The sequence below is a fragment of the Osmerus eperlanus genome, chromosome 10 (assembly GCF_963692335.1).
Source record: "Osmerus eperlanus chromosome 10, fOsmEpe2.1, whole genome shotgun sequence".
In the NCBI taxonomy this organism is placed as follows: Eukaryota; Metazoa; Chordata; class Actinopteri; order Osmeriformes; family Osmeridae; genus Osmerus; species Osmerus eperlanus.
In genome coordinates this window covers 795,060-810,197 of record NC_085027.1, presented here as the reverse complement: position 1 = coordinate 810,197, position 15,138 = coordinate 795,060, and the positions used below count along the sequence as shown (strand labels likewise).

At 55.9% G+C, this 15,138-nt stretch overlaps 1 protein-coding gene across 1 annotated transcript; it reads left to right on the top strand.

The window, feature by feature from the left end:
* Positions 1-40: 40 nt before the first annotated feature.
* Positions 41-13,448, top strand: si:ch211-288d18.1 (USP6 N-terminal-like protein). The gene is made up of 14 exons (XM_062471928.1): positions 41-213; positions 2,791-2,864; positions 3,369-3,454; positions 3,603-3,642; positions 3,766-3,846; positions 5,768-5,875; positions 6,336-6,445; positions 6,685-6,733; positions 6,840-6,960; positions 7,164-7,258; positions 7,801-7,866; positions 8,839-8,938; positions 9,643-9,792; positions 12,651-13,448. The coding sequence occupies exons 2-14, from the start codon at positions 2,799-2,801 to the stop codon at positions 13,214-13,216; spliced, it is 1,638 nt and encodes a 545-aa protein (XP_062327912.1). The 5' UTR covers positions 41-213; positions 2,791-2,798; the 3' UTR covers positions 13,217-13,448.
* The last annotated feature ends 1,690 nt before the right edge of the window (positions 13,449-15,138 follow it).

Genomic DNA, 15,138 nt, shown 5'->3' with positions numbered 1-15,138 from the left:
CTCAGTGTACAGTTCTGCACTAATGTATCACAGGCTCGCGACCCCGTTGGCTGCTTGCGTTCCGGCGGACCGGGAACGGGCTATTGTTGTCATCTCTGCGATTTCGGTGACAGCTCCGCTGAATCTCAACATTTCACGAGCAACAAAATAATGCCAAAAGGAAGTCTTTGTTTTGCAACTGCACGGATAGCGCAGAGATATCCAAAATATAAGGTAAATACACCGCTATTTTTTTAAACATTTAGGTTAGTCATGTACCGCTTTGTTATCACACAAATACCGACGTACATATATCTGTATTTCTACACAACGCAGTGGTTTAACGTGCTAGGTCTCACCCGTTGGTGCTCGATGTTTAATAAACGTGAGCGATTCAATGACGTTCTGTTAAATTTGAGGTGAAACCTGGCCGCTGAAGTAAATTCCAACACACGGCTCTGCATCGGCCAGCTCGAGCTTAAATAGTGTTATCATCATAGTTAACATACAGATGCACGAGTGTTTCATCAGTTTGGCATTGTTAGTCTTCATTGAACCTGTGAGAGAGAGAGAGAGAGAGAGAGAGAGAGAGAATGAAAAAAAGAGCGAGTGAAAGAGATATATAGTCCAGATGTGTGACATCAGAGAGAATAGAGGTAATCCTACAATCCAGTTTCACACTTTCACTTATTACACTTTCATTCAGCTCCTTGGTCCAAAGTAAAATGCAAATAGAAATACAGCAGAAGACCAGGGATCCGAAGCGCAGAGTTCTTACAGTGTGTTTCTGTGGTCAGAGTCCAGGAACGGTGTGTATTTACCAGGGGCACTCCAGTTACCACAACCCCCCACAAGCCCACACTGCAGGGGGGTAAAGTGGGAGGGGACAGAGAGAGGGAGAGGGGGGGGGGGGGGAGGGAGAGGGGGGAGAGATAGGGGGGGAGAGGGAGTGAGAGTGAGAGAGAGGGGGGAGAGAGGGAGAGGGGGGAGAGATAGGGGGGGAGAGGGAGAGAGGGGGGAGAGAGGGAGAGGGGGGAGAGATAGGGGGGGAGAGGGAGTGAGAGTGAGAGAGAGGGGGGAGAGAGGGAGAGATAGGGCGAGAGGAAGAGAGAGGAAGAGAGAGGGGAGTGAGAGGGAGAGAGAGGTAGAGGGGGGGGAAAGAGAGAGGAGGGGGAGAGAGGGGGGGGGGGAGAGGGAGAGAGAGGGGTGAGAGAGAGAGAGAGAGAGAGGGGAGGGGGGGAGAGGGAGAGAGAGAGAGGGGGGAGAGAGAGAGAAGGGTTAGAACCTGCAGAGGAACCCCATCAGAGTGACCTAGTGCAGCAGTTCAGTCATATAAACATGACATGACAGCATCAGCCCCTCTAGAACTCTGATCTCCTCACACCACCTCAGAGTTCACCTCCCCTGGTCCCCTGCACTGGATCCTACCTGTACACTGCCCCTGACCACACAGGTGTGTAGAGACACTGTACCCTGCTGACCACACAGGTGTGTAGAGACACTGTACCCTGACCACACAGGTGTGTAGAGACACTGCCCCCTGACCACACAGGTGTGTAGAGACACTGCCCCCTGACCACACAGGTGTGTAGAGACACTGTACCCTGACCAGAACAGGTGTGTAGAGACACTGTACCCTGACCAGACAGGTGTGTAGAGACACTGCACCCTGACCACACAGGTGTGTAGAGACACTGTACCCTGACCACACAGGTGTGTAGAGACACTGCCCCCTGACCACACAGGTGTGTAGAGACACTGCAACCCTGACCACACAGGTGTGTAGAGACACTGCACCCTGACCAGACAGGTGTGTAGAGACACTGCACCCTGACCACACAGGTGTGTAGAGACACTGTACCCTGACCACACAGGTGTGTAGAGACACTGCACTCTGACCACACAGGTGTGTAGAGACACTGCACCCTGACCACACAGGTGTGTAGAGACACTGCCCCCTGACCACACAGGTGTGTAGAGACACTGCACCCTGACCAGACAGGTGTGTAGAGACACTGCACCCTGACCACACAGGTGTGTAGAGACACTGCACTCTGACCACACAGGTGTGTAGAGAAAATGCTGTAGAGAGGGTAAACGAGGGTTAGGATTGGGCCTCGGCCTAAACCACACATTAGTTGTTTGATGGAACTCCCTTTGTTCTGGAATCCTGAATCACACACTTTGATTGCATAATCCTGCTGTTGGAGATATTCCTAATCCAGAGAGTTAACGCGCGTCCAGATTATGACCCTGGGATCTTGCGCTGGAGAATGTGGATTAACTGGGATTACACATCCACTCTTTGTTTGAGAGGGAACATTTTTAGAAGCAGTCTGGTTGGTCTAGTGGTCTCCCTTCCAGCTAGTGAGGAAAGGGCTGGGGTTGGGGCTGGGGTTGGGGGTGGGGTTGGGGCTGGGGTTGGGGCTGGAGGTGGGGGTGGGGTTGGGGCTGGGGGTGGGGGTGGGGTTGGGGCTGGAGGTGGGGCTAGGGTTGGAGTTTTCCTTGCTGTAAATATTAAAACGTCCTAACCTTAATTAACCTCTCCAGAATTCAGACCTTGCAAACATCAACTTCAAACATGAACTGTAGAAATGTCCACCTGGGTTAGGTAACCCTAACCCTTTCTTAACTATCATACGAAGATCTGAGTGGGTTTACAAGCATCTGTCATCTTTTATTTTTTAAAACGATAAATTTGCCCACAGCCATCTGTTGCCTTCAGTGTTTCTGCGTTGGCTGATGAGAGTTATATTTTTCAAGTCAATAAATCTGACTTTTTATTTTTATTTTGTGTTGTCGTCCTCGCAGATATTGACATGAAGAAAGATATTGCAACGCTGATAGCGGAGGAACGAGCAGACATCATCTTGAAGTACGACACGGTAGGTTCTGGATCCTCATCGCTACCTAGTCTGTGTAGCCAGGTACTGCATACAGGTGAGGTGGTCTGTGTAGCCAGGTACTGCATACAGGTGAGGTGGTCTGTGTAGCCAGGTACTGCATACAGGTGAGGTGGTCTGTGTAGCCAGGTACTGCATACAGGTGAGGTGGTCTGTGTAGCCAGGTACTGCATACAGGTGAGGTGGTCTGTGTAGCCAGGTACTGCATACAGGTGAGGTGGTCTGTGTAGCCAGGTACTGCATACAAGTGAGGTGGTCTGTGTAGCCAGGTACTGCATACAGGTGAGGTGGTCTGTGTAGCCAGGTACTGCATACAGGTGAGGTAGTCTGTGCTCATTAAGTAGTGTGATGGATTCCAGGAGTTACAGCATGGTCATGGTTTTCTAGCTCTCTGAAGCTCTTCAATGGTTTTGCGTGTGTGTGCGGGTGTGCGTGTTTGAGTTTAAGTTGCATCTGACTCCTGTGTGTGTGTGTGTGTGTGTCCAGGGCAGGCAGGAGGGAGGAGAGAGGGACCAGTGGGAAGATGCAGACTACAGTCTCTACAGAGTCACAGACCGCTTTGGCTTCCTGCAGTAAGTCATCTCTAACACACACACCCACACACACACACACCCACACACACACACCTGATCTGTGACACACACAGGTGTATCAGTTGGGGGGACCCCCAGGTGGCCCCCAGTGTTCCTGATCTTCACCTGCTCTTCCTCTTTCCCTCAGTGAGGAGGAGCTGCAGAACACTACTGCCCTGGAGGAGAAGGTATAGGGTCCGGTGAAAGGGGGTCTGGGGTGGAGGGGGTACAGGGGGAGGGGGTCCGGTGGAGGGGGGCTGCTGGGGGGGGTCTGTAGGGGGGCCGGTGTGTGACTGTGTTCTCTTCCTCAGAGGAAGCAGCAGGAGGTGGACAGGGTGGACAAATGGCTGAAGATGATGAAGAAATGGGATAAATATAGAAACAGTGACAGAGTGAGACTAACACACACACACACACATCCAAATCACACTTAGAGTGGAAAGCCTCTTATTGTACTCACCCACTGCTCTCTGTGAAACTCACCACCCCCCATGTGTTTACATTCTGCCCCTGTCCCCACCCCCTGTCCCTGCCCCCTGTCCCTGCCCCCTGTCCCTGCCCCCTGTCCCTGCCCCCTGCCCCCTGTCCCTGCCCCCTGTCCCTGCCCCCTGTGCCCTCTCCCTGCCCCCTGTCCCTGCCCCCTGTCCCCACCCCCTGTCCCTGCCCCCTGTCCCTGCCCCCTCCCTCCCTGCCCCTGTCCCTGCCCCCTGTCCCTGCCCCCTGTCCCTGCCCCCTGTCCCCACCCCCTGTCCCTGCCCCCTGTCCCTGCCCCCTCTCTCTGCCCCCTGTGCCCTCTCCCTGCCCCCTCTCCCTGCCCCCTGTCCCTGCCCCCTGTCCCTGCCCCCTCTCCCTGCCCCCTGTCCCTGCCCCCTGTCCCTGCCCCCTCTCCCTGCCCCCTGTCCCTGCCCCCTGTCCCTGCCCCCTGTCCCTGCCCCCTGTCCCTGCCCCCTGTGCCCTCTCCCTGCCCCCTGTCCCTGCCCCCTGTCCCCACCCCTGTCCCTGCCCCCTGTCCCTGCCCCCTCTCTCTGCCCCCTGTGCCCTCTCCCTGCCCCCTGTCCCTGCCCCCTCTCCCTGCCCCCTGTGCCCTCTCCCTGCCCCCTGTCCCTGCCCCCTGTGCCCTCTCCCTGCCCCCTGTCCCTGCCCCCTCTCTCTGCCCCCTGTGCCCTCTCCCTGCCCCCTGTCCCTGCCCCCTGTCCCTGCCCCCTCTCTCTGCCCCCTGTGCCCTCTCCCTGCCCCCTGTCCCTGCCCCCTCTCTCTGCCCCCTGTGCCCTCTCCCTGCCCCCTGTCCCTGCCCCCTCTCTCTGCCCCCTGTGCCCTCTCCCTGCCCCCTGTCCCTGCCCCCTGTCCTTGCCCCCTCTCTCTGCCCCCTGTGCCCTCTCCCTGCCCCCTGTCCCTGCCCCCTCTCTCTGCCCCCTGTGCCCTCTCCCTGCCCCCTGTCCCTGCCCCCTGTCCCTGCCCCCTGTGCCCTCTCCCTGCCCCCTGTCCCTGCCCCCTGTCCCTGCCCCCTGTGCCCTCTCCCTGCCCCCTGTCCCTGCCCCCTGTCCTTGCCCCCTCTCTCTGCCCCCTGTGCCCTCTCCCTGCCCCCTGTCCCTGCCCCCTCTCTCTGCCCCCTGTGCCCTCTCCCTGCCCCCTGTCCCTGTGCCCTCTCCCTGCCCCCTGTCCCTGCCCCCTGTCCCTGCCCCCTGTGCCCTCTCCCTGCCCCCTGTCCCTGCCCCCTGTCCCCTGCCCCCTCTCCCTGCCCCCTGTCCCTGCCCCCTGTCCCTGCCCCCTGTCCCTGCCCCCTGTGCCCTCTCCCTGCCCCCTGTCCCTGCCCCCTGTCCCTGCCCCCTGTCCCTGCCCCCTGTGCCCTCTCCCTGCCCCCTGTCCCTGCCCCCTCACCCTGCCCCCTCTCCCTGCCCCCTGTCCCTGCCCCCTCTCCCTGCCCCCTGTCCCTGCCCCCTCTCCCTGCCCCCTGTCCCTGCCCCCTCTCCCTGCCCCCTGTCCCTGCCCCCTGTCCCTGCCCCCTGTCCCTGCCCCCTGTGCCCTCTCCCTGCCCCCTGTCCCTGCCCCCTCACCCTGCCCCCTCTCCCTGCCCCCTGTCCCTGCCCCCTCTCCCTGCCCCCTGTCCCTGCCCCCTCTCCCTGCCCCCTGTCCCTGCCCCCTCTCCCTGCCCCCTGTCCCTGCCCCCTGTCCCTGCCCCCTCTCCCTGCCCCCTCTCCCTGCCCCCTGTCCCTGCCCCCTCTCCCTGCCCCCTGTCCCTGCCCCCTCTCCCTGCCCCCTGTCCCTGCCCCCTCTCCCTGCCCCCTGTCCCTGCCCCCTGTCCCTGCCCCCCAGATGAGGAGGAGAGTGTACAAGGGCCTCCCCCTGCAGGTGAGAGGGCAGGTCTGGGCTCTGCTGCTGGACCTGGACAAGATGAAGACTGAACACCAGGGGAAGTACGAGGTAGGACTCTCTCTCACACACACACACACACCATACACACACACACACACACACACACCATACACACAGACACACACACACAGAGACACACACACACAGACACAAACACAATATGGCCGGATTGTTCTCCATAGCTGTCAAACTGAAGGATTACACACACACGCACACTCACACGCACACACACACACACACACACACACACACACACACACACACACACACACACACACTCACACTCACACCAAATGCTTCCCCCCCAAAAACTCAGAGGATTAGATCAGTTAAACCAACAGATGGAGATGAAAGTGAGAAACACAAACAACAGAGGTCACAGGGTTCACCCCCGTCCTGTTTACTCAAAACAACAACAACAAAATAACAGAATATTATTATTGTATGTTGTTTCAGAAGTAGCTTAAGCAGTGTCATTGTTTTATCTATATTTTTTAATTTTTTTTAGAAAATGAAAGAGCAAGCCAGAATATCCTCTTCAGAAATAAAACAGATTGATCTGGACATCAACAGAACATTCAGGAACCATATCATGTTCATGGATCGATTTGGAGTCAAGTAAGTTACCAGCTGTGTGTGTTTGCATGCGTGTGGGTGGGTGCGTGTGTGTGTGTGTGGGTGGGTGCATGTGTGTGTGGGTTTGTGAGCTGTAACCTTGCTGCTATGTGGGGGTGGTGGGGGTGGTGGTGGGCGATTCAGCTAATCACTGCCCCCTCTTTCTCTTCTCCCCTCCCCTCTCCTCCCTCTCCTCTCCTCCCTCTCCTCTCCTCTCCTCTCCTCCCCTCTCCCTCCCCCAGACAGCAGTCCTTGTTCCAGGTCTTGTCTGCGTATTCTGTCTACAACACGGTGAGACTGCCCTGCTTCCTGTGTGATGTGCAGCTTAGTGGTTAGAGCATCTGCATGCACATCAAGAGGTCGCAGGTTAACAACCACCCCTGACCTCTGACCCCAGGAAGTGAGCTACTGTCAGGGCATGAGTCAGGTGGCTGCCCTGCTGCTCATGTTCCTGAACGAGGAGGATGCCTTCTGGGCCCTGGCGCAGTTGCTGACCAATCACAAACACGCCATGCACGGTGAGTGGGCCAATCACCACTCAGATATGATGGGATTCCACCAATCGCATGTTACATGTGCAGGGGTCCAACCAATCACAACACACACTCATTGGTTCTCGTTATTACCTCAGTGATGTTGTGATAAAAGAGTAAATGTTATTATAGAGAACATTGTTATTCATAAATGTTATTAAAGAACAGGACTGTATTTCCTGGCCCAGGGTTTTTTGTCCCTGGCTTTCCTAAGCTTCTGAGGTTCCAGGTGCATCATGACCAGGTCATCTCCAAGCTGCTCCCCAGGCTGAAGAAACATCTGGTGAGGTCCACCTTCAGGGTGCCCTGCGTTACGCAAGCAGGTTTACATTTAGCAGACGCTCTTATCCAGAGCGACTTACAGTAAGTACAGGGACATTCCCCCGAGGCAAGTAGGGTGAAGTGCCTTGCCCAAGGACACAACGTCATTTTGCACAGCTTGGAATCAAACCGGCAACCTTCTGATTACTAGCCCGATTCCCTAACCGCTCAGCCACCTGACTTGTTAAGGTTAAGGAGTTTAGAATAGGTTATAAACTAGTGGATCTGATACTTTATTATCCCACCTGCTGAGAGACACGAGTCTAGCTCTGATCATCCCTCTCTCTCTTTCCCTGTCACTCTCCCTCCTCATCCCTCTCTCTCTCTGTCTCCCCCCTCCTCCCTCTCTCTCTCTGTCTCCCTCCTCTCCCCCCTCATCCCCCTCTCTCTCTCTATCTCCTCCCTCCTCTCCCCCCTCATACCCCTCTCTCTCTCTGTCTCCCCCCGCCTCACTCCTCTCCTCCCTCACCCCCTCTCTCTCCCTCCTCTCCCCTCTCTCTCCAGGATAAGGAGCAGATGTCTACAGGCATCTACAGCACTAAGTGGTTCCTGCAGTGTTTCATTGACAGGGTGAGAACAGCACAATTCTTTTTCAACAACAACAAAATCCCTGAAAAGTTTTGAAAGTTAGAACAAATATTTCCTAAAAAACGTTTTGATAAAACGTATACAAAATACATTTTGTATACAAAGTTTTAAAATGTTAGAAAAAAAACCTTTTGAAAAAAACCTTTTGAAAAGAAACAGAAAAAAAGTTGTGACAAAAAAGTTTTGAAAACTAAGTTTGAACAAATATTTTCAATAAAACGTTTCTAAAGGTTGGAAAAATATATTCAAAACAGTTTTGGAAGGTTCAAAAATCCAACATCACTGCAACATTACAGCAGTCAGAATTACTGGCAGCCATTAAGGAATCAAATCTAAGATGAACATTTTCCCAGACATTTTACATCTGCAGTGGATGTTCAGAAAATGTAGCTTCGATCCAGAAAGGTTTAACCAAACATCCACTCATCACCCTCTCTGCATCCACAGCCCTCAGCCCTGAGGGTGAGGAGGTTCTGGAGAGGAACTAGCCCTGTCAGCATGTTCCTGAGGGGGGGGGGGGGGGGGCTGTGGCCTGGGTCAGAACCAAGTTGAACTCCTGAACAGTAGAGATGGAGAGAGAGAGGGTTGTTGAGGAGAGAAGGGGAGAGAGAGAGAGAGAGCCTGATGGAAATAAAACCACAGAGTGACAGTATACTGTATAATTTTGTGTGTTTGTGTATTTGTGTGGTGTGCATGTGTGTGTGTGTCGGGTGGACGTGTGGTGTGTGTGTGCGTGTGTGTGTGTGTGTGTGTGTGTGTGCATGTGTGTGTGTGTCGGGTGGACGTGTGGTGTGCGTGTGTGCGTGTGCGTGTGTGTGTGTGTGTGTGCATGTGTGTGTGTGTCGGGTGGACGTGTGGTGTGTGTGTGTGTGTGTGTATGTGTGTGCATGTGTGTGTGTGTCGGGTGGACGTGTGGTGTGCGTGTGCGTGTGTATGTGTGTGTGTGTGACCCAGACCCCCTTCACCCTAACCCTGCGGCTGTGGGATGTGTTCATCCTGGAGGGAGAGTGCGTCCTGACAGCCATGGCCCTCACCCTGCTGAGAGTGCACCACAGTGAGGCCGCTCACACACTCACACAGTGCTGAGGGTGCACCACAGTGAGGCCGCTCACACACTCACACAGTGCTGAGGGTGCACCACAGTGAGGCCGCTCACACACTCACACAGTGCTGAGGGTGCACCACAGTGAGGCCGCTCACACACTCACACAGTGCTGAGGGTGCACCACAGTGAGGCCGCTCACACACTCACACAGTGCTGAGGGTGCACCACAGTGAGGCCGCTCACACACTCACACAGTGCTGAGGGTGCACCACAGTGAGGCCGCTCACACACTCACACAGTGCTGAGGGTGCACCACAGTGAGGCCGCTCACACACTCACACAGTGCTGAGGGTGCACCACAGTGAGGCCGCTCACACACTCACACAGTGCTGAGGGTGCACCACAGTGAGGCCGCTCACACACTCACACAGTGCTGAGGGTGCACCACAGTGAGGCCGCTCACACACTCACACAGTGCTGAGGGTGCACCACAGTGAGGCCGCTCACACACTCACACAGGGGGGGGGACTGTCAAAATGTACCTCTCTCATGTGTGTATGGTTTGTGTGTGTGGATGTATGGTGTGTGTGTGTGTGTGTGTATGTATGGTGTGTCTGTATGGTGTGTGTTTGTATGGTGTGTGTGTGTATGTACGGTGTGTGTGTGTATGGTGTGTGTGTGTGTGTGTGTGTGTATGGTGTGTGTGTGTGCAGAGCGTCTACAGGCCATGTGTCTGGAGGACCTGAGGGAGTTCCTGCAGGAGACCATCGGCCGTTCTCTCCTCCACAGCGATGACATCATCATCCAGCACCTGCAGGCCTCCATGACGGAGCTACGCAGGAGAAAGCTGGAACCGCCCCCAGGTACACCCTGACCCCTGACCCCAGGTACACCCTGACCCCAGGTACACCCTGACCCCAGGTACACCCTGACCCCAGGCACACCCTGACCCCAGGTACACCCTGACCCCAGGTACACCCTGACCCCAGGTACAGCCTGACCCCAGGTACACCCTGACCCCTGACCCCAGGTACACCCTGACCCCAGGTACACCCTGACCCCAGGTACACCCTGACCCCAGGTACACCCTGACCCCTGACCCCAGGTACACCCTGACCCCAGGTACACCCTGACCCCTGACCCCAGGTACACCCTGACCCCAGGTACACCCTGACCCCTGACCCCAGGTACACCCTGACCCCAGGTACACCCTGACCCCAGGTACACCCTGACCCCTGACCCCAGGTACACCCTGACCCCAGGTACACCCTGACCCCAGGTACACCCTGACCCCTGACCCCAGGTACACCCTGACCCCAGGTACACCCTGACCCCAGGTACACCCTGACCCCAGGTACACCCTGACCCCTGACCCCAGGTACACCCTGACCCCAGGTACACCCTGACCCCAGGTACACCCTGACCCCAGGTACACCCTGACCCCTGACCCCAGGTACACCCTGACCCCAGGCACACCCTGACCCCAGGTACACCCTGACCCCAGGTACACCCTGACCCCAGGTACACCCTGACCCCAGGTACACCCTGACCCCTGACCCCAGGTACACCCTGACCCCAGGTACACCCTGACCCCTGACCCCAGGTACACCCTGACCCCAGGTACACCCTGACCCCTGACCCCAGGTACACCCTGACCCCAGGTACACCCTGACCCCTGACCCCAGGTACACCCTGACCCCAGGTACACCCTGACCCCTGACCCCAGGTACACCCTGACCCCAGGCACACCCTGACCCCAGGTACACCCTGACCCCTGACCCCAGGTACACCCTGACCCCAGGCACACCCTGACCCCAGGTACACCCTGACCCCTGACCCCAGGTACACCCTGACCCCTGACCCCAGGTACACCCTGACCCCAGGTACACCCTGACCCCTGACCCCAGGTACACCCTGACCCCAGGCACACCCTGACCCCAGGTACACCCTGACCCCTGACCCCAGGTACACCCTGACCCCTGACCCCAGGTACACCCTGACCCCAGGTACACCCTGACCCCAGGCACACCCTGACCCCAGGTACACCCTGACCCCTGACCCCAGGTACACCCTGACCCCAGGTACACCCTGACCCCAGGCACACCCTGACCCCAGGCACACCCTGACCCCAGGCACACCCTGACCCCAGGCACACCCTGACCCCAGGTACACCCTGACCCCAGGTACACCCTGACCCCAGGTACACCCTGACCCCTGACCCCAGGTACACCCTGACCCCAGGTACACCCTGACCCCAGGTACACCCTGACCCCAGGCACACCCTGACCCCAGGTACACCCTGACCCCAGGTACACCCTGACCCCTGACCCCAGGTACACCCTGACCCCAGGTACACCCTGACCCCTGACCCCAGGTACACCCTGACCCCAGGCACACCCTGACCCCAGGTACACCCTGACCCCAGGTACACCCTGACCCCTGACCCCAGGCACACCCTGACCCCAGGCACACCCTGACCCCAGGCACACCCTGACCCCAGGTACACCCTGACCCCTGACCCCAGGTACACCCTGACCCCTGACCCCAGGTACACCCTGACCCCAGGTACACCCTGACCCCAGGTACACCCTGACCCCAGGCACACCCTGACCCCAGGTACACCCTGACCCCAGGTACACCCTGAGCCCAGGTACACCCTGACCCCAGGTACACCCTGACCCCAGGCACACCCTGACCCCAGGCACACCCTGACCCCAGGTACACCCTGACCCCTGACCCCAGGTACACCCTGACCCCTGACCCCAGGTACACCCTGACCCCAGGTACACCCTGACCCCAGGCACACCCTGACCCCAGGTACACCCTGACCCCTGACCCCAGGTACACCCTGACCCCAGGTACACCCTGACCCCAGGCACACCCTGACCCCAGGCACACCCTGACCCCAGGCACACCCTGACCCCAGGCACACCCTGACCCCAGGCACACCCTGACCCCAGGCACACCCTGACCCCAGGCACACCCTGACCCCAGGTACACCCTGACCCCAGGTACACCCTGACCCCTGACCCCAGGTACACCCTGACCCCAGGTACACCCTGACCCCAGGTACACCCTGACCCCAGGCACACCCTGACCCCAGGTACACCCTGACCCCAGGTACACCCTGACCCCTGACCCCAGGTACACCCTGACCCCAGGTACACCCTGACCCCTGACCCCAGGTACACCCTGACCCCAGGCACACCCTGACCCCAGGTACACCCTGACCCCAGGTACACCCTGACCCCTGACCCCAGGCACACCCTGACCCCAGGCACACCCTGACCCCAGGCACACCCTGACCCCAGGTACACCCTGACCCCTGACCCCAGGTACACCCTGACCCCTGACCCCAGGTACACCCTGACCCCAGGTACACCCTGACCCCAGGTACACCCTGACCCCAGGCACACCCTGACCCCAGGTACACCCTGAGCCCAGGTACACCCTGACCCCAGGTACACACTGACCCCAGGTACACCCTGACCCCTGACCCCAGGTACACCCTGACCCCAGGTACACCCTGACCCCAGGTACACCCTGAGCCCAGGTACACCCTGACCCCAGGTACACCCTGACCCCAGGCACACCCTGACCCCAGGCACACCCTGACCCCAGGTACACCCTGACCCCTGACCCCAGGTACACCCTGACCCCAGGTACACCCTGACCCCAGGTACACCCTGACCTCTAACCCTGCTATGTGTTCTGTCCACAGCCAAACCGGAGGAGTTTCCTCAGAGGCCTCTGGGTGCGGAGGTCCCAGGGCCCAGCCCAGCCTGGCCCCCCAGAGGAGCCCCCTCCCCGGGGACACACCGGCCCGGAGCTGGCCTGAGGCTCCACCTCTCCAGCTACCTTCCAGACCGAATCTCCCCCGACCACAGCCCCCAGGAGGACAGGAAGGAGGCTCTGGGGGAGGACGACCCCCCGCCCTCCCCAGACCCCGTTCTCGTCCACTGCCAGGGCCCCCTCAGCCCGGACGGGCCACTGCATGCAGGGCCCCCCCCATACCAGCCACCAGGGGGCAGTGCTTCAGAGAGAGAGCTGCTGGTGTATACACACACACACACACCTCCACAGACACCTCCACACACACACACACCTCCTCACACACAGCAGAGCCTTGATGGGGGTCGGCCCATGCCCCCAGCCTGCCACCCCCTCCTCGCCCCCCAGCGCTCCCCTCTCGCCCTGCAGGATCCCCAGGACCCAGTCTGCACCGTGGGCCCAGGCTCCAACCCCGGCCTCCAGGCTGACCCAGCCTGCCAGCCTGTCACTCACTGACTGCTCTGGAGGAAGCCTCCTCGCTGGCCAGACACCCCCAGGCCTGCCCCCCCAGCCCAGCCCCCACAGTCCCTTCTAATCCAGCTGAAACAGCATCCTTCATTTTTATAGTCTTGTAATGTTTTTATTGATGAGCAACATGTTTAGCTAGAGACATTGTCTTTATGAAGTCTTTGTAAACAATTTGAGAGCAAAGTTGTATTCATATTTTTGCTACTTTGTTGTTTGTATCGGAATAATTGCCTTATTTTGGTCTGCGCTACAGTAATCGCAACAGTAATATTGCCATGCAGGCTAAACTCATCAAGGGCGTTTCCACCTCCAGGTGAAGAGAGCTGGATCTCTGGGAAGGCTGATTGAGTGACACCACACCAGGGGCACACCAGCAGTCTTCAGGAATAGAGAATATTCTGGGTTCTCTCGGTCAAACTTTATTTATTAAGTAAAAACAGCAGGATGAAAGCTGTAACGTTGTGCTGGTAATGCATCCTTTGGGCTTAATCTTTTTGTTTGGCTGGAATGTTTGGTATTTAAAACTCACTTTATGGAGGGGATGATGTTCATTTTTGTTAATGTAGACTAGCCTATTATTGTATTTCAGTAGGCCTAGGTATGTTGAAGGAGACCTTATTAAAAGGGCTTAGATGGTGAAATGATGACGATTGTAAAAATGTAGGTACTAATAGTTGACATGGTCAACACTTCCCTTGTATTATGATAATAACGTTAAAGTGTGACCTCATTTCAAATTAATGTGTCCCTTTATCGAACCGTAGTCAGTTAGTTTGTAAGGAAATAAGTTTACAGAGAATAGGTTGTGGTAGTGCAACACCTAGTGGAGAGTTTATGAACACGTACATGGTGGTTCTAATCAGAGACGCAGCTGTCAAGTCAACTTGGAATAGTTTTCATTTTTGCTAGATTGTATTTTCCTTAAAAAAAAATCCATGTCCTCTTTCAAAAGCTTGTAAGCTATTTTGTCTGCTTTTGTAAGCAAAGTCGTACACGCCACAACGAGTTCTATGGACAGAGAAGAGGACAGATAGAGTTCTGTGATCGTCATTAGAGTCGGAGGCTTTTTATTTTGCTCTCCACGTAGGAAGTCCAGTTGTCAGACGTCATGGGTGTAGCCTACATTTAAAAGTCAAGACGTTCTTTTGGGGTCATGAATAGCAAAGCAGGCTATGCTATGAACCTGGACACTGTCTTTTGGTCAAATAAATGCTTTCCATTGTTTAACCCTGTCTCTCTTATTGTGCTTATATCGTTTAACTCTTGTCTCTCTTATTGTGCTTATATCGTTTAACTCTATCTCTCTTATTGTGTTTTATGGCAAGTTGATGTCATACATAAGGCTATGCGTGTAAAGTTCAATTTAAACATTTAGTTTAAAATGGTCCCTAACCCTTCTACATGGCACGTGACATCGCTAACGCTCCGTAAAACTGGGGGAGCGTTTCATCACAGGAACAGGGTGGACAGGAATTGTACCAACCAGTGGCGATTTTAGACTATTTTTAGGGGTGCTCAAGCACACCTACATTTCATCTCAGCACCCCTAAAAATAATTATTAAAAAATTCAAAAAATTGAATTATTATGAATTGTTATTATCTTAAATAAGTTTTAGTGCTCTAACGTAAGAGTTTGCAAACGTGTCTGTTAGTGACAGATGACAAACAATTACAGGTTCAAAGGGCTTTAAATAGTTTTAATATTCAGTGTCGCCATGCACCTTTAACGTTGGTAGTCTGCCAGTAAAACCAAAGGAGAAGAAGTAGGTAGTTAATTTCATGGCGCAGATTTCAGTTTTTTCATTCATTCAATATTTTGCATAATAATAAATAAATGTATTCATTGTTATCCAGTGAAATTTGTGATTTATTATCAAGGGGGTTTAACACTTTTGCAAGACACTGTTTC